The following is a 23,375-nucleotide window of genomic DNA, read 5'->3' as shown; positions in this document are numbered from 1 at the left end:
AACAGACAAAAACATAAAACTTTTTCTCCCAAATTCCTGGGGAGCTGCAGTATGTTTTGCTGCTTATCTATAATATAAATGCTTAGTGGCGTGTGTTAGTCTGTGTGTGTGTGTGTGGAAAAAATAAAACCAAGCTGCAGCGCCACCTGCTGGGCGGAGTTATACACTGACCTACTAAATTCTTAGTGTGTGTGGAAAAAAAAATTCAGAAAGGGCTGAAATTTGGTATACTAAGATGTTTTTAAATTTGTTAATTTAATTTGTTAATTGTTAAAAGTGTTTATAAATATTTTAAAAAATATATATATATTTCTTGAAGGAGAAGTGACAGTTGGGAGTGGTTGGTGGTTGCTGAGGGTGACAGAGTGAGAGGAGTGTGATACTCAGGACCGCTGAGAGAGATCCCTGTGTCTGGATAGACATCTGGATAGATGTGGCGATGAAAATGAAGGATGAGGTGATGGAGAAGAATGATGAGGTGGTGACATGTGGACAAAACCACGTTAAAAAAGGGCGCTTACGTCGGGAAGTAACGCTCTTCCCCTGAGGAGGCCTGGGCTAGGCCCAAATGCATGACAAGAACCTTTTTAACACCTTAAGTAGCTTGATTTGACTAGAATGCATGAGTATCATGCACGGGTTAACTTGTATGTTACATTATTTGATGGAACACCTGATCGTCACGTTCTGTGTCACCACTGTGCATCCTATTTTTATTCTATAATCAAATTAATCATTGTGAGCTATATCTCTGTAGAAGTTATGAACTTTAAATCCTACTGGGATAAACAAACCCTATATGAATGTTATTACAAGAATCTGTTATCATTTCTGTCTTTCTTTATGCAGCTTACATTCTCATCTTGTGAGATCCGTGCCCCAGCACTAGTATTCTATAGTATTCTATTATCTGATACAATGTTACATACCAGAGTCCTAGAAGGTCAAACACCGGAACACTTATTGACCGACCGACTAGAGGTGTAATAAAGCTTATCCCTAATATAGCTATAGATCATTCTAGTGAGAACAGCCAATAAACAAGGTCAACACCATGCTTGCTTTGAGTCTATTGAAAGCACTGGGTTAATAAACGACTTATCCAATTGTTCAATTCATCAATCAAAATGTAGGTGACAAATCCTTCTGTTCGGCAAACTGTAAACCACTCTACTATCATATACCATGTAACAGCTGTGGTATTATTTTTCTTACACCCATAGTAAAAACACCTGGGAAGATGTAGATCATTCATTAAAAAGTAATTCTGGAAAAATTCAAAAAAATAAAAAATGGAATTCATATTGCTTAGATGTTGATATTTACAGCAACGTATAGAAGAGCTCCGCAAATACATGTGGCTGTAAGTGTATGATCACTTCATAGCAATGCTATGAGGCTTAAATTTTATCCTTCTGTTGGTCAGGTGCAAACTTTACATTGAAAACAGAGTTCTCTTTGCAATATTCTAAATCAAAATAAAACATTGGACTCTGCGCTGCAATGATAGCCCAAATCTTTTGTTCCCAAGGCAGTTGCCTTTTTGCCTACGACTTGTCTGGAACATGCAACAACCTCACATTTAAAAGAAATCCCTAAACTATCAAGAGATACATATGTTTTGAAATGAACAACAAAGATACTCATGTGAACCATAGCTGGCTCAATGTTACAGTCTGACCGCTGCCACCACCCTGCAGAATGCTGGGGGCTCCAATGTCAGGATATCCTGCTCCGTTGTCAGTCTGACTAACAAATTGTAACAGCTCTGCCTCTCACCAGACAGGGGATTCCTAAGGACACATGGGGCTAGATTTACTAAACTGCAGGTTTGAAAATGTGGAGATGTTGCCTATAGCAACCAATCAGATTCTAACTATCATTTATTTAGTACATTCTGCAAAATGACAGCTAGAATCTGATTGGTTGCTATAGGCAACATCTCCACTTTTTCAAACCCGCAGTTTAGTAAATATACCCAGGCCCGGCGCTCCCATTAGGCAAGGTTAGGCACTTGCCTAGGGCGCCGGGCTCTGGAGGGCACCACAGAACTGTAAATTAATTTTAAAACTGTGCGGCGACCGCTGACCATACCTGTCACGGCCGCCGCACAGCATTCAGATGCATGGGGAGGGGGGGAAGAGGCTATTGCTCACCACCGCCGCCTCTCTGCTCCGTCTCCGTCAGTGAGTGGAGGGGAGGAGACGGAGCAGAGAGGCGGCGGTGGTGAGAAAAGGTAAGAAAAGACGGGGTGAGGAGGGCGCCGATTTTTGCGGGGGCGGGGGGGGGGAGAGGGCGCCGATTTTGCCTAGGGCGCCATGGACCCTAGCACCGGCCCTGAATATACCCCATGGACTCCCCAGGCACAACACTCTTTTGACAACTTGAAAGGTCTGCTAACCTCTGCAACCATACTCTGCTACCCCGGCCCCAGTCTGACCTATAACCTTGAAGTTGAGGCATCCAAGAGTGGAGCATGAGCTGTGATCTCCCAGACTGACAACAAGGACGTCCTTCACCCGTGTGACATTTTTTCAAAGATGTTCACCTCTGCCGAGGTCAACTATGACATGGGAAACCAGGACTTGCCAGATTCCCTCTCTCTGGTCTCAACGAACACAAGAACCTGCAATATATTCAGGTGGTGAAGAGGTTGGACTCTCAGCAGGCACGGTCAGCACTATTCCGAACCCGGTATGACCTCATCATAGCATACCGGCATGGATCCAGCAACATCAAGGCCGACACACTATCAATCCATCATGGAGCTGAAGCCATTATAACTCCAGGCTTGATTCTGAAAGCAATCATCTTTTCAGAGGTGCAGGTCGAAACGGCACCACTCACCAAGATGCCAATGCAACCGAAGTCAAGTTGTTTGTTCCTCTTGACTGGAAGTCCGGCATTGGGATCATGACTCACAATTGCAAAGCATCCTAGCATCAGGAATACAATCAATTTTGTCCTCTGGTGGCCGCCTGACTACATCATCCAGTCATGCATTACCACGGATCCTGTCTTCTGGAGGATGGTAGTGTTATCTTGGGAGCTGGGGAGGTTGGTGATAAAATCCATGGAGACACGGGTCCATGGCCTCTGTGGAATGGACAATGACATCTTTTCCACAGATGGCCATGTGTCCATGTCTCCATAGATTTCATTGCCGACCTCCCCAGCTTCCAAAATAACACTACTATCCTGGTGGTAGTGGATCACATCTCAAAGCAAGTCCACTTTACAGCCTTAAAAAAAAAATGCTCTTGGCAATCCACCTCTCCCAGATCTTCACCAAAGAAGTCTTCCACTTGCATGGACTTCTCATGGACATCGTCTCTGTCATGAACACCCTCACCGTACATGATTTGGATGTTATTACATGTTAACTGGCTGTCAGCATTCAATCTTGCCCTTACTTTTCACACAGGTTACAGATTTAGCGGAAACACATACAAAAACAGGTCATCCACAGTCATACATACCTAATCATAACCTGTTGTATTAGGGCAATAGGACCCCACACTTGTTAGACGAACTTTCCTGCTGTCACACATTATGCTCCTTGTTAGCCAAAGGCTTAAAAATCCACACACCAGTATTTAAAGAGTTAACACATTTAAGCACTCAAAAGATTAAAACACAGTCAAGGCAATCTCTTCATAGAAGATTTATACATTCATTAGACTATCAAGGAAAGACTTAACTAAATGTTAGATTTAAGGCAAAAAAAAGTATAGGGCATTGTATAATATAAAAAAGATCACATAATAAAATTACAAATAAATGCAATAGAGTTACAAAATAAAGGGCTAAAAAGTACAAATATTACACTTTCATAGTTCATAGTTTTTCCCAGGCATACAGAGCAGAATAAAGTGGACAGTCTTAACCTACTTTGAGTCCCCAGAGCTGACAATGTTCAGTAACATACAGGGGGTTTATGAACATGTTTCCCTATGCAACTCAGGGGGACAGTGTATATGTCAATAAGAGGAAGAAATTTACACCTGTGTATGAATCATAGTCTGTTCAGATATATTCCAAAACTCTTTTAACTGCCATATCTTTTCTGAGAACTCTGAGGAGACATAATTCCCCATTCAATGAGGCGATTATAACTTTCCCCATATTTGCATATGAAAAATGATATTATTATGTATGATTATGATTAAATGTCACTCCACTTGTTGTCGGGGACCACCCCCAGTCAAATGAACAGATGGAACATGGAGTCTGTCGAGCAGTTTCTATCTTGGATGCCCAGGATAACTGGTCCCAATTCTTTGGGTGGGCAGAGTTCTCAATGAAACACGCGATACAGGACTAGGGAGTCGCCATTCTGTCTCTCGGCCGCCAAACACATTTATATAGTGTGCGTTGGTAGAGGCATCACCCCCCTCTAGATCTGATCTCTGGCCAGTCACTGTAGAATTTATGTGCCCTTTGCCATATATTTTAACTTCCCATTCTCGTTCTAGAGAAGACTTTTGCTTTCATGCTGCATAGGCATTTATGTGGTTAGAGAAATAGAAAGACAGGCGAGAGAAATAGAAACCTGGAAACAGAACCAGAATAGTTGTTCCCCATGTTCATTGGCAGCTGCTGTTGCCAAGGTGGTAGTGGAGATCACCAAAAGGAGGAACAGAGATGGCAATATATATACATATATATATATATATATATATATATATTGAATATATGCCTCAATACACACATAAGGATATACATATTTGCTCATATATATATACACAAATATGTCAGCCCTAAAAGACCATTAAACACTGGTCTATTTTATTTCACATCCTCTAGTCACAAGGTGATAATACATAACGCCTTAAATACTGCATCCTGTGACTTGCAGACTATTCTGGGGTAGAATTTATATGTGTACTCTGTGAATATATTTGTGTATCTGGCATTTATATGTTAGGGCATAGGTTACATTATATCTGTGCTAGCATACATGAAGACTGTAACGTGGCAGAAGTTGGGATTACTGGGTGCCAATTTAAACTTTGTACTTAGAAAGCACTTGTTAGAACATTGCCTACAGTTATAATGTATTATCAGTAATAACCACTATTCTACAAATGTAGAATGTCATTCTCGCTGTCTTAGCTACAGGGAATCGTGAAACAGTGACCTATAATTATGCAACATTTTTACTTTTAACTTCATTTCTGCCGAGCAGGTAAAAGCAAATATTAAATAAAATGCCCAAGTTTAGATCACATCTGGCAGTAAAGAGTTAATAGCGAAGTCTATGGTGAGCTGTCCCTGGATTTCTCAGCACCAAGGTAATTGCCATTGGCAGCAGAGTTTCAATATCACCCGAGCTTAATGGAAAAACAAGACTTCCTCTTATATTTCTTTCTTTCGTCCATGTGACGTGGAGAGAGGGATAAATGGATCTGTGTTTCACAGCACAAGGCCTCTACATCTCAGAGATCAATGTCGAGAACTAGGAAATGGCTTTGTTTAGCAAAGCACAAGTGGAAAATGTCATTGAGCGATAATCAGGTGCGACCTTCTAACAAGGACATGTGCCAAGCGCAAACAAAACCGAGATTAAATTATCTCCCTTCTGCCTACGTTACCAACATGGCTGAGCTCTAAACAAGGCTCTTGCAAGCTGTTGTCTAACTACAATTTCCAGAATGCTCTGCTAGGGTTCGCGTTAGTTAAAGCATGCTGGTTGGAGCATCACAACCTAAACAGGTGCCAGGAAATTGGTGAACTCTCTGGATGACATAGTGCTTAAATGTATCTGCTAAAGTTTCAAGGGATTTCTCGAACTAATTATGTTTTTTCATTGAATCGTTCTCAAATCTGTAAGCTTAGCTGAGCACTGACCCCAGGAACTTTTTAATTTCACTTCCTTTGACACTTTAGTTACAGGTGTACCTGGAAGCTGCGCTATTCCCGTCGACTCCAAAACGGAGAGCAAACTGGACATTCAAAAGGTGATAGTATACAAAAAGGTGCTTAGATCCTAGTCAAACACAGCTTAAAAGTATGTCAGAAGAGAAAGAAGTTAGTTGCGCTATATAAATAGTTTATGGAAAGAAAGAAAAAGATGAAGATGAAGGAAAGAAGGGAAGAAGGTGAAGTAGAAGGAAAGAAGTGAAGAAGGGAAGAAGGGAAGAAGATGAAGATGAAGGAAAGAAGGGAAGAAGATGAAGATGAAGGAAAGAAGGGAAGAAGATGAAGATGAAGGAAAGAAGGGAAGAAGGGAAGAAGATGAAGACAAGAAGGGAAGAAGATGAAGATAGGAAGACGATGAAGGGAAGACGATGAAGGGAAGACGATGAAGGGAAGAAGGGAAGAAGATGAAGGGAAGAAGATGAAGATAGGAAGAAGATGAAGGGAAGAAGATGAAGATAGGAAGAAGATGAAGGGAAGAAGATAAAGATAGGAAGAAGATGAAGGGAAGACGATGAAGGGAAAGCGATGAAGATGAAGGGAAGAAGGGTAGAAGATGAAGATGAAGGGAAGAAGATGAAGGGAAGAAGATGAAGGGAAGAAGATGAAGATGAAGGGAAGAAGATGAAGCTGAAGGGAAGAAGATGAGGATGAAGATGATGAAGATGAAGATGAAGGGAAGATGATGAAGATGAAGGGAAGATGATGAAGATGAAGGGAAGATGATGAAGATGAAGGAAAGAACAAGAAGATGATGAAGAAGAAGAAATAATGTGTATAAATAAAAAAATAGGTTTTTTTAATCAAGTTGGCATGAAATGTATAATTTATATGTTAATTTAAGCCTAGATAAGAGAGATATGTGCATATCTTAAATACAAGGAGGGCAAATTCAGTTGACCCAACCTGATACTTTTACGTCTGCTGATACATGACACGGGTAAATTCAATGGTAGCTCATATTTCATGTCAAGCCTGTTCCTATGTCACCCCACCAAAACAAACAAACAATTAAAACAACAAACAACAAAACTGCACAAACATGGTCTATTGACAAAGCAGGTGATCAGTACAGAGTTGTAATGACAGCATCAATAAGATGTTGGGATCAGGTACAAGACTGACTGTAGATTTGGGGGTCACTCACCGGCCACAGGCTCCTTAGCAGGAAATAACTTATTGTCAACAGCTGCACTGATATCGTAGAAGATTTCCTCTTCCTCCCTGTCAGCGTCAAACTGCAGAAAAACAGAAAGAGATTGTATTATTCACACACACATATTCCCCTGACGTCTTTGCAGCAGCTTGTAAGATTTCTCTGTCAAACACATCTGCAATAAATATAAACTTACACAGACAAAATAACATTTCTGACACTGAATATTGCCTCCAGCATACTGATTATATTACATTGCACAGTGCAGTTGTCTATTACTAAAGGGCTACAACAGGTACTGAGAACACTATTCAGCCTACAGAATGCAGATATCCACTAGCAAACAGATACTGAGAATAAGAGAGTACACAGAGCTGGAGAAGTGGTACTGTGCCACTGGTCATTGTACTAAATTAGGGTTATGGACTAACATTACTCCAATGTGTGCAAATGAATTCAGCCCAGGTAACTGCAATAATAAATTAAGTGGGAAGTTCAGAGTATTTTGTATTAGATATTAGGGGTCACTTTGGAGGAGATGATGATCATATCTTCTGACTTGTATCTAAGCACAACTAATGAGGTACACTAATGACGTGCAGACAGTGGTATAACATACGGATAATTTGGTATTTTACCTCTTTGTAGATTGTTACCATTTATTTGGCTTAACCAATATTCAGCTGTACAATGGAGTACAAAAGCATTTAGATCAATCATTAGCAGTTTTAATTAACTGACTTAAGGAGATGTCTAGTCATTTTTAATTAATATATCATTATAACACATAGTTTTTTCTGGAGTTCTAAGGGTTAACCATTTTCCAGAACGTAACAACATTGTTTCCACAAAGATAAAACATTAAACCTTACTGGCTGCCAAGTTCTACTGCAGTGAACGGGAAGGGGAGGGGCAGGAGAAAGCTCAGACTACTATCTTTTCAACTGAACCCGATACATGCAGGCTGAATTCTCCAGCACACAGATACAAGAAACTTTAATATATGGTTAATTTTCCATCAGACAGAAGCATTGAAAACAGCAACAATCATTTGTAAAGCATCTTATGATCAGTTGGAGAACATTTATTTTTAATTGCGTGGGTGTTCCCTTTTGAATGCACAATCTTTTAACATAATCCATATTTACAGTGTTTTTTCGGAAGGCTGGGGCAAAAACCCTTTCACAATCTACCCAGCTGCAGAAACGTATAAAGAAGTTATTCACATATCGGTATAAATGCCACAATCAGAAAGCGTTTTCTTTTTGGTACGTTGAAGAAAGCTCTATTTTGCAAAACCAATATGCAGCCTCAGCACCTTCCCACTGTCAATCCTCTATTATGACCTCAACTATGGGGGTTAAGAGACTCAGAACTGGCCTGTAAACAGCTTTGCAGAGCTGAGTATACATTAATGCCTAGCAGGTTATTTCTATTGAGTACTCTGCCAATAGCGCTTCAGACCTGTCTACCACAATAAATTCCGAAATACTTGGTAAAAGCTTTATATGACTTCTGCAGCCATTACTCGGATGAGTGAATGTGATATGAAAGTCAAGGAAATGAACCACTAAACATCTATTCTGATATATTGTTGAGGATGGAGCAATCTGAGTCACTCGTCTTTAAAGGAACTACAAAAAAATGCTACAGTTCATGGTGCAATAATCAGCTGTGTTCACCTTATTGGACGATACAATAATGCACAGCAATTACCATATCTGTCTTTTAAAGTGTATATATACGTTATTGCAGTCATTTTCATAAAGGAGGAGAAACAATTGTATGTACCACCTCAGACATGGCTAGCCAAACCTTTGGGTGCGCTGTATAATTCGCTTTCTTTTCAATGAGTTTGAATCCTATTCAAGGGGCATATTTAATAAAGCACGATAGTGCTTTTAACGGGTCATTAAGGTCCCACAGTGTCCTCCGCAAATTTATTAAGGGGGCATCGCAGCAGATATCATGGATATCTGCTGCTTTGCATTCCTCTTCGTTTTTGGGAGCAATCACCATTCAACAGAATGGTGACTGCTCCTGGCCGCAATCTAACAAGTCCCGAAAAAACATCATGGCGTACATCATCCGAATTGAGGAAATCTAATGCTGTCAGCTCTGCTCCCGAGAGCAGAGCTGGACAGCGCATGTGTGGAGGGATCACATGATCCCTCCCTGTCACTCAGCGCTCTCTCTCTGCAACTATCGTTGCAGAGACAGAGAGGGGATCTGTGTGCGCATGTCCAGTTCTTGGAACTGGACATGCGCAATTGAAGAGTGAAGAGAAGACCCGAAGACAGCGCTTCCGAAGAGGGGGGTAAGTATGATTTTTTTTATCACTGAAACAGCAGTTTTTCGGAACTGCTGTTTCTGTGCAGGGCTGTACATAAATGTGAGAAGTAGTTCAATCCTTATCATTGCGATAAGGATTGAAAACTACTTTTCACTTTATGTGAATATTGATAAATGTGCCCCATAGTCAGAAATCTTCCATAATCCATGCGGTGGTAATGATATTAACGGTGCTGATAACACCGACAACGAATTCGTAGACAGAATATGCCCAAACGTGACTTCACCAACATTAAAAAAAATCCAGACGTCCTCTTTAATGACAAGAGAACTATCTGACTGTGTTCTCAAAGATCCCGATCAGAAGTAATAACGGCACTGCGTTTTTACGTCATTGAAAATTGCGAACGAGTTATTGCCACTTTTAAAGTGGCAATGCCAGCTGTCATGTAAGGTAAGTGTTACTGTTTGGGAAAGGGATCGGGTTAGGTTTAGGAATCGGCAGCCAGAATTGCCGCTTTAAAAACTTCTAATATGGCGGCCGCTATCTCCTATGACATAAAAACAGTGCCGTTGTTACTTCTGATTGGGATCTTTGAGAACACAGTCAAATAGTTCTCTTGTCATTGAAGAGGTAAGCCTGGATTTTTTTAATGTCGGTGAAATCAAGTTCGGGCATATTTTGTCTATGAAATCGTTGTCGGTGTTATCAACACCGATAAATGGTACCCCACCCAATCCATGTGTTATAAATAGCTTTAGTGTATGAGGAATATTGGTATACATTAAGTACAATAGTTTTATAGAATATGCAACCATAACATTATCTTGGCATCTAAGCTAAAATCACTATGTACTACAAATCTAATGAGGTTGGGGTGGGGGGTTGTCTCTGCCTAGGGAGAGGTTATGAGTAAGGAGCTTTGAACGGGATCCTGTTTTGTACTTTTGAGATCACATTTCTGAATTAGAGGTAAATCCATTGGTCCTTGCTATGGGAGAGAAGACAACACATATCGGGGTAAATGTATCAAGCTGTGAATTTCCACGGGGTTTTAAAAGCGGAGATGTTGCCTATAGCAACCAATCAGATTCTAGCTGTCATTTTGTAGAATGCAATAAATAACTGTTCACTAGAATCTGATTGGTTGCTCTAGGCAACATCTCCACTTTCCAAACCAGGTGGAAACCTGCAGCTTGATACATTTACCCCCATGGTCTTTTCAGATTTTCTATTTTACCCATTTGCATATTTTAATTATGTCCTTTTTTTAACCTGTGACTTTTCCAACAAGCTGAAGATAAATGTGCTATTCTGAGTGAGTTTCACCCTTCACTGCTGGATAACAATGGGCTAAATTGGGATCTTGGGCATCCTTAGATTTACTTAATCTAAAGCAGGAAGTATTGGGATAAAGGGGTACTTTATCTTTAATCATTCTAGTTCCGACCTCGATGCTGGGAATACTGGAGTCCTCATGACACCCCTAATTACAGTATTAAAGTAATTCTATCGTTTTAAAATAAGCATTGCCCAATCAATTGAATGTGTGTCCAAAGCACAAAGTGATTTATTTTTTAACAGATGTAAATAGTCAACAATTCAATACATTATTATATCATGATAAAGTACAGTACAGCACAGCCAATACCAAAAGATAAGTACATACCAAATGCAATCGCTTGCGCACGCTGCGCAATCACCGGACCCGATGGACAATATTCTGTATAGAATATTGTGTCAGAGTTGACTGAGGCCCCAGTGAGATGCAACTAATATATATACAGTCAGTGTTTCATTGTGAACAATAGAGATGACGTAGATTGTTTCTATAGGTCCAGACGTTGGGTGGGTCCAGGCCAGACAGGTAATAGGTTGATTCAATCTAAGGAATCCAAAGGTGGGGGTCTTCTCTCCAGGGGGTCTGCTCCTTTTCATAGCCAGTATCATACAAAGGTTTTACTCTCTAATATCAATAACTAAAGCATGCAATGTGCGATCTCTTCGCCGACTGCACCGGACGGCTGCTGATGATTAGGGCTTCAATATGATATCAGGCATGACACCTTTCCTATTACCTAAACCTTTAATAACACTACAATGTACATATAATCAACATATACATATATATATATATATATATATATATATATATATATAGACTAATAATAAACCGAATACTATCTGCTCCTGAATTACAGTGTAACAGAACCAATATGAAATTATATAAATAACTAACTGTTGTAATGCGAGTGTGTGCGTGCGTATTTTACCGTGCGAACGCACCACGTCACGTAACACGTGGCGTACGCTTCGCAATACGCACGGCAAACCAATATTAAACCAATATACTTTCGTTCATCCAATTATACGACTTCAACAGTCCACCCTTTGATAGTACAATAAACTATCACCTTAAAGATGTTATAAGCAGGATCTCAGTACCACGTTTCATTGTTATGTAATACAAATCCCCTTTGGTGTATGTCCACACTGTTTGTAGATCTAAACAAGTTATCATAAGAGAGAGTCTTAATCCTCTAAACGACTTCTTCTTTTACTATAAACCGTACACTTCTGGAGCTTGGAGATAACTTTTTGTATGCCCTTCAAGGGTGCAATAAAACACTTAATACATTATTTGGAAAGGTACAAGGTACAGTAGAACGTGTATCAGCTATACAGAATTCTCTACTACAGTTCTTCAAGTTTAACAGGTTCTTCTGTCCAATGCATGTCTTTAAGCTCAGAATACATTTAAACACTTCATGTTCATCAATAGCATCATCCTATGTCTATCAATAATGTCATATGCAATCTCTTTCAGCTTGCGTTAATATACACACATCTAATAATGTCACCCGTTCTTTTCATCAACACTTGTGGGCGGGCTATTGTCTGTTCGTTCTTCCCAGTCTCCCAATACTCAGATTTAACAGTGATCGGCTTGTAAAGCATTGGGAGACTTCAGACTAAGGGACCTAGGTGTCCTACTTTTTCCCCTAGTGACCTCCCACCCATAGTTCGGGTACCTCAAGAATATTTAGTGGAAAGAGAACTAATCCTACTTGATATAATCACTGAGGCACGCGTGAGCACGCCCAGCACTTTGTTTGGTCTAAAACCTTACCCTCCCAAAAATGATAATCATTCTCAAGGATGCCTGCTCAAGTCCGAATATTACTGGACTGGCATCGCTGGGTGTGTCTCCTTTTTTTTTAACTATGGGGTCGCCGTACTTACGGACGTAATGCTACTCAGACAATAGCCCCTCGCACTTTCTCCAAGCTCCAAGGTTTCCAAATTTTCCTTTACCCCTGAATTGAATAGAGTAATTGGCTGGACTGATTATGCTACTAACTTCTTCCTCCCCACTACCTCCTTATCACTACCCGAACCAGTCTCTGTCACCTGCTAATAATTAAAAGAATTAACCGCCCTGAGAAGAGAATGAAATGAGAGAACACAAAACAGGAAAAACTACAACTTCATGCTGGACAACAGTCTTAGCCTTTGGCTCAGGTGCTACTAACTGCATTCGAGGCCTTCCAGAACAGACTCATGAGTGCCCTTGGACCCTTCTCCGAGTGTTGGCCCCTCTGCAGTGGGTGGTATGGGCACCAGTGTGTCTCTGCTACCCTTGAAGCCGTGAGGCTGGTAGCCTACACCTGGTACCTGTCTGGCAAATAACCTAAGCTTAAGAAATTACTGCTCCACGACTTACTCTCCTGATCCAACATCCTGACAGTTAGTGTGACCTTTCAGGAAACAGTGTTTTGGACGTTCTCGGTTGCTGTCTCACTATTTACCTTCTCTCAAGGTCTAACCTAGCCTCCCAGTTACAATCTCCTCTCACGAGGGGTCAAGAACATTTCAAAAACTGACAGGTTAGGAGTCTGCCCAGGGGTGATCCCTTGGTAGCGGGAAAGGACTAGTGGCACTTCAATCAAGTTCCAACTCTTATTCTATTCAATTCATTCTACCGAGTACCACTACTTTATGTTCACACTGGTTCATGGCTAATTGAAAGTATGTGATTTGTTACCACTACTCATACATTATACATCTATTATCAATAACATGAATACCCTATCATCTATTATAACTCTAGGACTATCACATTAAATAACAAAAGCTTTGAGTATGATACAGTAATACATTAGACACATTTCAATACACCTCTACCCAGACATATTTCATTGGTACACCTGTGTATACTTGAGGATCCTGCATGGTGGTAATTGGATGACGTGTATTTGTTCTACCTGGAGGAAAACCCATCAGCAGGAGGGATATGGGATGGCTCTATTGGTCTACCTTGTCCATCTCTCCAGAGTCCACCAGACTCCTCACCACATCTCTTCACCTTCCAGACAGTTTATCCTTCAGGTAACACAAATCTTCCTATATTAACCAATATGTGTATGTGTGCACGTGTGTGTGTGTTCACCTTTCTTAAAACTAAAACAATACAACGAAAAACAAAACAAAACATAGATTTGTTAGCTGTCACATAAAACCCTGCTGTCTATTTGACAGCTATGTTCTCCCTGGTGTGACAGCCATGTATGGTTGTGCGTGTAAGTGTGGACCTTACTAGCAGCTACTTCAGTTGGTAACTGTGTCACTGTATAAAGTCCTCTATGTAGTGTCCTAATCATGTGCTGGTATTGCTATAAAACGATTTCTCAGTCACCTCAACATCGCCCTCTAGACTAGAAAAATGCTAAAGACCAATGTATATCAATCGATTTTCCATCTGCCAACTCACGTCATTCTCAGTATCTCATATTCAGCTACTTGACTAAGTGGGAAAGGCAAAGAGGTCTCTTTCTATAACACTTTCTTCAAATATAACAGTATCCAGTACATGCCTGTCTAACAGTGAAAATTATAAAACATGAAAATTCTACATTTTCTAGGGTTTCACATTATGTCGTATCTTGTGGTAAAAATCCTACTCCAATGTTCTACACAGAAATGCATATCTGTATGCCTATCCTCTAGCAATCTCCTGTCTCCACCCTTTGTGCATCCATAAAAAGGCACATTTTTGTACAGGAGGCACGAACCAAAACAACAAAAAAATAAAAAACAAAACAGATATGCAATCTATAAAACATGAATCATATTTCCACAACAGAACCTTTCTGCTTAAACATCAGCAGTTTCTATACACATGAAAACAAAACCCCTGACTGTTTCTGTGACTTATGTCAATCTAGTGTGTGTATCTCTGAATTTGTCTTATGTAAAAACATAAAAATATGTTTTAGCCCCATTGTTGAGACTGTCTGATTTTATCTCTACCAGAGCAGAGAGAGAGAGGGAGAGAGAGGTAGAGAGAGAGGGAGAGAGAGGTAGAGAGAGAGAGAGAGGGAGAGGGAGAGGGAGAGAGAGAGGGGGAGGGAGAGAGACTAGCGTTTGTGTAAAGAATGAGAAATAGGAAAGCAATGAATGATGGGAATACAAAGGTTTGAATACAAACATACATGTAGAAAGGGAGATTTTTTTTACAACAAAATGACAGCTGGATTAGACTCTGACTCTATGGGGAAATGGCTGTATTCATTCCACTGTTCCCCTTAGCTATTTGCTAACTATGACCCCTCCCCATACTTGACTAGGGGTTCTTAACAGTGCAATCCAGTGTCGTCCGTCATTTGTTCATTAAGAACTCGGTATCTCATTGACTACATACCTTTTCAACGGACTTTTCTAACTTATAATAGAGAAATGTGAAAAATGTACTCTTAGTGACTCATATTTTCTCTGAGATACATAAAACGATATTTTGGAGCAAAGTATGTACATACTTCATTGTTGGATAATGATTCTCAGCCAAACAAATTATCATGAGTCACTGCAGCCTAAAACAAAAGAGGGTTCCAATTGTCTATTGTTAATTAGTCTTTCAAGAGTAATTCTTCTATTTCTCTATCTCACCCCTTTTAAACACTTGTCTATACTTATTTTGTGTCCCCTTTATCTGTGAAAAGAAAAACAAGATAGTTATCTTAAAACAGCAAACAAAACAAACATTTCTATTCTTTGCCGTCGGCTAGTGATTTAGGAAAACAAACATGTGACAACATAAAACGAACAAACAAAATCAACAAAGATTACTTTAAAAAAATAAGTTTCTTTCTACATTTTGCACCTTAATGCTCACCACAGATTAACTCTAGAGTCGGCTATATTTCTCCCCCAGGAATTGGCTGCTATGAGGTGCACAGGAAACTGTTGAGAAGTCTCCGAGACTTGTGTGCGCCGTCTCTGTGGGTGTCTATGTGATTCCCCCTTAGATGGGCCAAGTCCCTTTGCTTCCGCTCTTGTCATTGTACAGTCCTGTGCTTGGTGTCCTATTTTAGTGCATCTAAAACACTTTCTCAACTCATGTTGTTTCTCTTCTTTTTTACAATCTCTTGCGAAATGGCCTTCTTCGTTACACTTAAAACACCTGATTTTTCTATGTTTCTTATTATGTGGGTTGTATGCTGGTGGTCGTGTGTGCAGTCCCTCTAGTGCTGGGATACTTACAATCATTACCCTATCACTTAGTGTCTCTTTCTGTTTATTCATACTTCTATCATGTTCTATAGCTGACTCCCTGAGAACACTTACAGTACTTCCTCTCCAGTATGGTAATGAAGTTTGCACCCTTTTTTTCAAGTTTTCCCTGAGTCCATCCATTAGAACGTGAACAGCAACCTCTCTGTAATCTTCATTATCTTTTATGTCTGGTACCCCAGTATATTTGACCATCTCCATCAGAGCCCTGCAAAAGTAGTCTGTTGCATTTTCACTATCTTTTTGCTGGATACTAAAAATTTTACTCCAGTCCACTATCACTGGGAAATATATGGCCAACTGTGTGATTATATTTCTAATATTGTCCTGATTATCATCCTCGGTTAAGGATTCATCCTCCTCCAACATACAGTCATTAATGAACTTTTGTATATCAGTATTGAGAGGAAGACAGGCCTTCAATAATACTCGCCAATCTTTATTAGTTGGCTCATACACATTACCATAATATCTAATAAACTGCTGACATTTGGTCAAATCTTTCCTAGGATCAGGGAAATCAGACAAAATTGAAAATGTTTCAGACCTAGTGCATGGATCATGCTTTGCTACATGTTTTAAGGGAACATCACTATTCCTGTCTGCTTTCCCATTGGGAACTGCTGCTGTGCAGATTGGATGTAAGTCTGCCAAATCACTGAAACTAGTTGCTGAAATTGCTGCTGCAGTACAATGGATGTCTCCCCCTGTGTTAACCTTTTCATTATTCTCACCACTTTCAGCAGCTGCCCCTGCTGGTGGGACCGTTCCTCTTCTTTGTCCTGAAACATTACCTTTAACGTTACTTAAAACAACATACAAGTTACTAGTTACAGTTTTTACATTTTTGGTATTGGCTGTACTTCCCGCCCCGACCGAATTTATCGGGGGCGTGTTTGCGCTCAGTTCGCCACGCTTTGCAACGCACACTTCCGGAATGCTTGTTTCCGGTACGCTTACTTCCGCTGAACACGTGTTTTTCCTTACACTCACTTCCGCTGTGCGTTCGCTGCTCTGCCACGTGTTACCTTCCATTTGCCACGATTTTAAACAATGATTATGTGCATTTCTCACTTTCGTTGACTTAATCAACCGTACCTTATCTTTTACGGTATTTAGCACCTCTGCATTAAAACTCCCTGTTGTTGGGAAAGGCCTATCACATTCTTTGGTCATTTCGACCCACGTGTCACAATACACAGTTGCGTATGCACCATATTTTGCACACATGAGAAACCTCGCTGACTCAATAAGACCTTCCTTAGGCAGTAAACTGGCAATCTCTAGCGTATGCCTAGCACCCATGTTGCACAATATACTTTCTACCCGGAACACAGACACACCGCAATGCTCTGTTCCTTCCGGCCAAATGTGAAACACAGACACACCGCAATGCTCTGTTCTTTCCACCAAATAATTTCAACTCTGTTGCTATACTCACCGCTAGAGATCTATAATCCTCGGTGAACGTATTTCCTGTTAGCCGCGTTCACTCGCTTTTCTCGCCCTTGGCGAGGGTCCCTAATACAGAAATATCACTGTGGGCCCCAAGGGCTATCAGCTCCTCGATACCCTGGCTAAACCACAAAAATCTGCTGAGTTTATTATCGCTGGGAGCGCAAAGTCGATACAATCAACCTGCCTTTCCAGTATAATTCCTCCTAGCTGCTTCACCAATTCGCACTAACGGTGCGACCGGATCGCACTGCCTACCAATACTAATTATTAGCAAACCTTGCGATCTATTGGTAGCGCTTTTGCGAAAACTTCGTTTTCGCATTCGGTATACCTGCCCTGTATACCGTCCTTCAGTTGGGCAATCCGCCTCGTCAGACAGCAACTGAGCACCTCAACAATAAAACAGTGTATCTACGTTACAACATCACACACTATACACCTTTTCTGCGCAGAAAATCAAAAGTTCCCAACAACAGTAATAATGTCTCAGAGGCTTTCACAAGTAATTATACTATGCATGTATAATAACTATCAAAACAATTGTTCAACCACGTGGCAAATCTACCGGAAGTTTGCGTACGCACAGCAGGAAGTACACATACGCACAGCAATGCAATACACTTTAAACCATTAAAACGACAATAAAAAGAAACATTTTTCTTTCTTGTCCCTAGATTCTAATTAGCGTTCCTTCAGTCTATGCAACAACGGACATTCGGTTTCGCAACACACAGTGAACCACAGGTATTAGACGTATTACGTTCTTTCCTGCTTTATACGACGCGTCCGTCCATCCACCCTTTGTTGAGGAACCGAATATCGTAAGCGTTGCATACCTGCCGGTAACGTAATTCCTAACTCACGAGCCCCCATATTATTAAAGTAATTCTATCGTTTTAAAATAAGCATTGCCCAATCAATTGAATGTGTGTCCAAAGCACAAAGTGATTTATTTTTTAACAGATGTAAATAGTCAACAATTCAATACATTATTATATCATGATAAAGTACAGTACAGCACAGCCAATACCAAAAGATAAGTACATACCAAATGCAATCGCTTGCGCACGCTGCGCAATCACCGGACCCGATGGACAATATTCTGTATAGAATATTGTGTCAGAGTTGACTGAGGCCCCAGTGAGATGCAACTAATATATATACAGTCAGTGTTTCATTGTGAACAATAGAGATGACGTAGATTGTTTCTATAGGTCCAGACGTTGGGTGGGTCCAGGCCAGACAGGTAATAGGTTGATTCAATCTAAGGAATCCAAAGGTGGGGGTCTTCTCTCCAGGGGGTCTGCTCCTTTTCATAGCCAGTATCATACAAAGGTTTTACTCTCTAATATCAATAACTAAAGCATGCAATGTGCGATCTCTTCGCCGACTGCACCGGACAGCTGCTGATGATTAGGGCTTCAATATGATATCAGGCATGACACCTTTCCTATTACCTAAACCTTTAATAACACTACAATGTACATATAATCAACATATACATATATATATATATATATATATATATATATATATATATATAGACTAATAATAAACCGAATACTATCTGCTCCTGAATTACAGTGTAACAGAACCAATATGAAATTATATAAATAACTAACTGTTGTAATGCGAGTGTGTGCGTGCGTATTTTACCGTGCGAACGCACCACGTCACGTAACACGTGGCGTACGCTTCGCAATACGCACGGCAAACCAATATTAAACCAATATACTTTCGTTCATCCAATTATACGACTTCAACAACAGCTGCATAATTCTGTAATTTGCTGCATTTCTATACAGAACATGCTCCATGAATTACTGGATTATAGTTTTGTGCTAAATTGTCATTGTGCAATGGATAATATAATGTGATGTCACAAATTTGAACGTAATATTAATTTAAGAAAAATGAAATTTGATCCGATCCCTGGAAATTGCAGGAGGCTTAAGTGTCATGTAGGTGAAGAGCATTAGATTACAAGCACAGCAAATACAGTCATTTCATCAGACTCCGAGACTTGTGTTGGAGCAAACACAGCTCTTAATCATAGATACACAGCCAGGTAGGAGAGAGAAGACAGAACATGTGGACTCACCAGTGGCAGATTTATGTTCCATTCATGCTGTTAAATAGAACATAGTGCATAAAGAATTAAAAAATGGATCAATGAAGAGGATCACACGGACTGTTCAATGGAGCACAGATGGACAAAAGTTACTGTAAGCTGCATCTAAAGAATGTGTTCTCATTATCAAACATTTACCCTGTGTTGCCCCATGTGCCCGTGTCATAGGCAAACAGAGAGGGGGTTTTCCTAGTGCCTGGAAACCCCCTCCAAGCGTGAGCCACTGTATACTTGAGGTGGCTGGACCCCCGCTTCACACAGCTCTGTTTGAAAAGGGAGAGCTGTGTGCACCTACCAGTAGTGCACACAGCATTGTCCATGTATATTATGAGGATAGGGACAGTCAGAGAGCAGCCAAGCACTGTCTAATATTATAGCCATGCCCCCATGCACGCTGGTCACGCCCACTAGCGGCGTGGTGTGGAAACCCCCCTCTACAAATCCTGCATTTGCCCCTGCGTGTGAAGCTCTTATGATCCTTATGCAGATCAATGATGCCGTTTTAAAGTTCGTTTTAAGCTGCATTCTGTTCTGTTAAATGAAGCAAAGCGTAAGAAGAGCTGAATGCAGGAACCCACATGCAGTAGTCAGTAGTCCAGGAGCTGATACAGAGCGATCACTACGTCAGCTTGCAGAGCGTATGTTGAGTGAAATAGATTTGCGTATGCCCAGAAAAAAAGTGGAGCTGGCATATGCACCCATGCAGATTCGCGTAGTTCTGCCACTTTCGCCTGGATAGGTGGCACAGAGGAGATTCTAACTTAGGTCAAGTACAGTAAGAGCGTATTATCGCAATTGCAATCAGATGCAGAGCAGGACAAAGACACAAATGCACCCGAAAAGCCTTAATATTTGTGGTAGTCAGGGGCAGGTGCAGATAGTGAGTGATGATGATGATGATGGTCCCCAGCACTACTGACCCACTTCTGATTGGCTGTTTGCGAATGAACCACTTACACTGATTGGTGCCTTCTTCATCGCTCGCATATATATTATGATTTTGTGGAATATGTTTAAGCAAAACATTTTTCTTTCCGCACACGAGACGGGGAGATGTTTCTGGTGTATCCGAGAGCTTTTATTGACACCTAATATTGAATTAATTTTTTTGCAAATAAAACATGGGCGCAAGTGGAAGGTGAGTGTATGTGACGTTTACGTGGCAGATGCGTCTGTTACTGTTGCCAACCAGCACTTTGCATATGGCTGCAAATGCATTTTTCTTTTAGATGAACGCAGATTGCTCTTGCAATTTAGGGAGCAATTTCGACCAATCCTGCATCAGCCCCGCTGTCTCTAGTGTTTCTGGCCTCACAATCCGCACCAGAACAGCTGGAGATTATATGCAATTTCAGGATGGATCAATATATTTATTGTAGAACCTTTAAGTTTTACCTGTAGTTCAACTAGTCCACCTTCTGCCACCGCTCCCGATACCACCCATACTACACCACCAGTAGCTGCACAGAAATGCTAGTCGCCGATGACTGTGTCACTAAACTGGGTGGAACTATTTGGATGCTGCACAGTCTGTGTGGATTGACTCCACCCACCTCAGAGGCGCGGAGTCTAAGGTGTTCGCCAGTGACCCCCGCAAGGAGATTTGGACTTCCCTGCTTCACCCTGCAGGTCGCGGGGACGGGTATCAGGCGAGACCGACAGAAGAGGATGAATAGCCAACAAGGAGAGTTTTGAATGTAGGGGAACCCTGGATACAAGGAACAGCTGTATAGAAGAGGCTACTGGATACCAGGCTTAGCTGAGAAGAAGATGAAGCTGGATACCAGAAATAACAGAACAGATACGGATACAGGATCCAAGGGTTAGCTCAGGATCAAATGATGTAATTTTGTATCAAGCCTCCATCTATGCTTCTTAGCCATACATTTATATCATCAGGCAAAACTGCTTTATTTCCCATTGGCTTGGGACGCAGCATAGCTCTCCTATGTTTCCTGCGTTGAATACAACCGTATGCAGGGAACCAGCTTTATCCAGGGGCTTCAGAAATAAACAACTCTGCAGCATGATGTAACTATAATTGTCCAGACCACACAGGATGACAATATTCATATGAAATCCAGAACGGACTGAATCGGTACAACCTGCATAGAGTGATGCTGACAAATGACAGGTCAGGAGCTCCTGGGTGAGGTAGAACATTCAGAGTGCAGCACGTTATAGCTATATATTCATGTGGGGAACAGGAATGTGGATAGGATAACTGTAATGGATATTTAAGTAAGGTATCTTCTCCAAAAAGTAAATTTCCATTAAAGTAGGGTAAAATGACATATAATTTCACTATTACAAAATAACAGTTCACTTTTTATATCAGACAAGACAACAGCTGGAAAAAATGCAATTAAATAAATAACTGAGTAACATCTTTAGGTCGGATTTGTTAAAGGACAAAAGGATTTTCTGACACTAATGAAACACTTAGGGAAATGAAGGTAGAAATGAATCGCTCTCAAGGGTTACAGTCATCCTGGCACATTTACATGATTAAGTTATAACTAGATATAATCAAATCATTGCCTAAGAGATCAGTTCCTTTATAGAGAGATAGTCGGTCATTATAAGAGTGTGCCAATGTCTATATCTTTGGGCCCCAGTTGTTTTAGTATTCGAATACTTGACTTCCACTTGATGGGACAGGGGTAAGAAGGGGGTGCCTGAATATCTAAAACAAATTATTGTTACATGAAATCATTCTTCTGTCCAAGGAGGTCTCCTTGCGATTTGTGGGACTATACTTCATAATTACTCCAAAACCAAGCTATGGGTGTAGGAAGCCTCAGAAGATGCCACCTTCTTGCCCTTAATAGCAGTCCCAAGTCTTGCGGCAGAGTGTGATAAGCCAAAACCAAACTATTCTTCTGCTCAAAACCTACAGTAGACCAACCCCATCCTAACAAAGACCAAGAAATATCTCTGTTTACTCTTCACGAGTGAGACTCACGCCTGCAAGTCAAGTCCCCTCCAATCAGAGACCTGGGCATAGGCCATGGCTAACCACTGATTATATAAACGAGGCACCTGAGTAGGGCGAGACCTTAGTGTGTAAAACGGTGTGTCTCGTGTATTCAGGAGGCGGCTCATCTCTGTTCCGGTAAGTTCGTGCTCCTTGATGTTTGATGTCCTCCTGGGATATGATAGTCAGCATATAAATAAAACGTTGAGAATGCGTTTGCTCATTCGGCGTGGCACCCAAGATACTTAGAGACTGCATTTATTTGTTCACTGTTGAGAACCAGTTAAGAGAGTGTTGGAATCTGAGCGCATGGGAGCATGCTAGTGTAAAGGGTGCAGTGTAAGGAGAGCAGCGAGGGGAGTGGGAGTGACAGTCCCAAGAAGGGCGAGTGTCAGCACTTCAGCCAAGTGATGAGTTATACAGAGTGCTGATGTGATAATGGTGGAAACTGCACCAGCTGCATCAACATTACACCTGTTCTACAATTATCAAATCCTCATTTGCGGAGATACCGGTTTGATAACTAGCTCACTTCAAGTTATTATCCTATTTACCATCCTTGCATGGGAAAAATGCTTCCCCCACATCTCAAATATCTTCAGTTGCGATGCATTTACAATGGTTCACTAGAAGGCAAGAAAAGATGATGGTGTGATGGAAAACACGATTTGTCAATGTCTTAAATGTCTGGGTTTATCAGCACAGAATAGAAATTCCTGGGCTGTAAAATAAAACTAATTCCACATGGAGAGTATGTACACATGAAGTGACTGCAGATAATGTACACAAGTTTCTCAATAAGGCTTCTGTAATCCCCTTATACAATCAATAATAAATCAACACGGACAAGACATTACAGATCAGAATAACC

General features: G+C 40.8%; 1 protein-coding gene across 1 annotated transcript in view; it reads right to left on the bottom strand.

The window, feature by feature from the left end:
- Nucleotides 1-23,375, bottom strand: part of AK5 (adenylate kinase 5) — a 167,754-nt gene that overhangs the window by 68,435 nt on the left and 75,944 nt on the right. Inside the window, exon 7 of the mRNA XM_075181938.1 lies at nucleotides 7,067-7,157. Coding sequence (XP_075038039.1) covers nucleotides 7,067-7,157 — 91 coding nt within the window. The remainder of the gene's footprint in view (nucleotides 1-7,066; nucleotides 7,158-23,375) is intronic.

Source organism: Mixophyes fleayi, chromosome 8, assembly GCF_038048845.1.
Source record: "Mixophyes fleayi isolate aMixFle1 chromosome 8, aMixFle1.hap1, whole genome shotgun sequence".
Taxonomy (NCBI): domain Eukaryota; kingdom Metazoa; phylum Chordata; class Amphibia; order Anura; family Limnodynastidae; genus Mixophyes; species Mixophyes fleayi.
The sequence above is the reverse complement of the archived record's forward strand: the minus strand, read 5'-3'. Positions and strand labels throughout refer to the sequence as shown.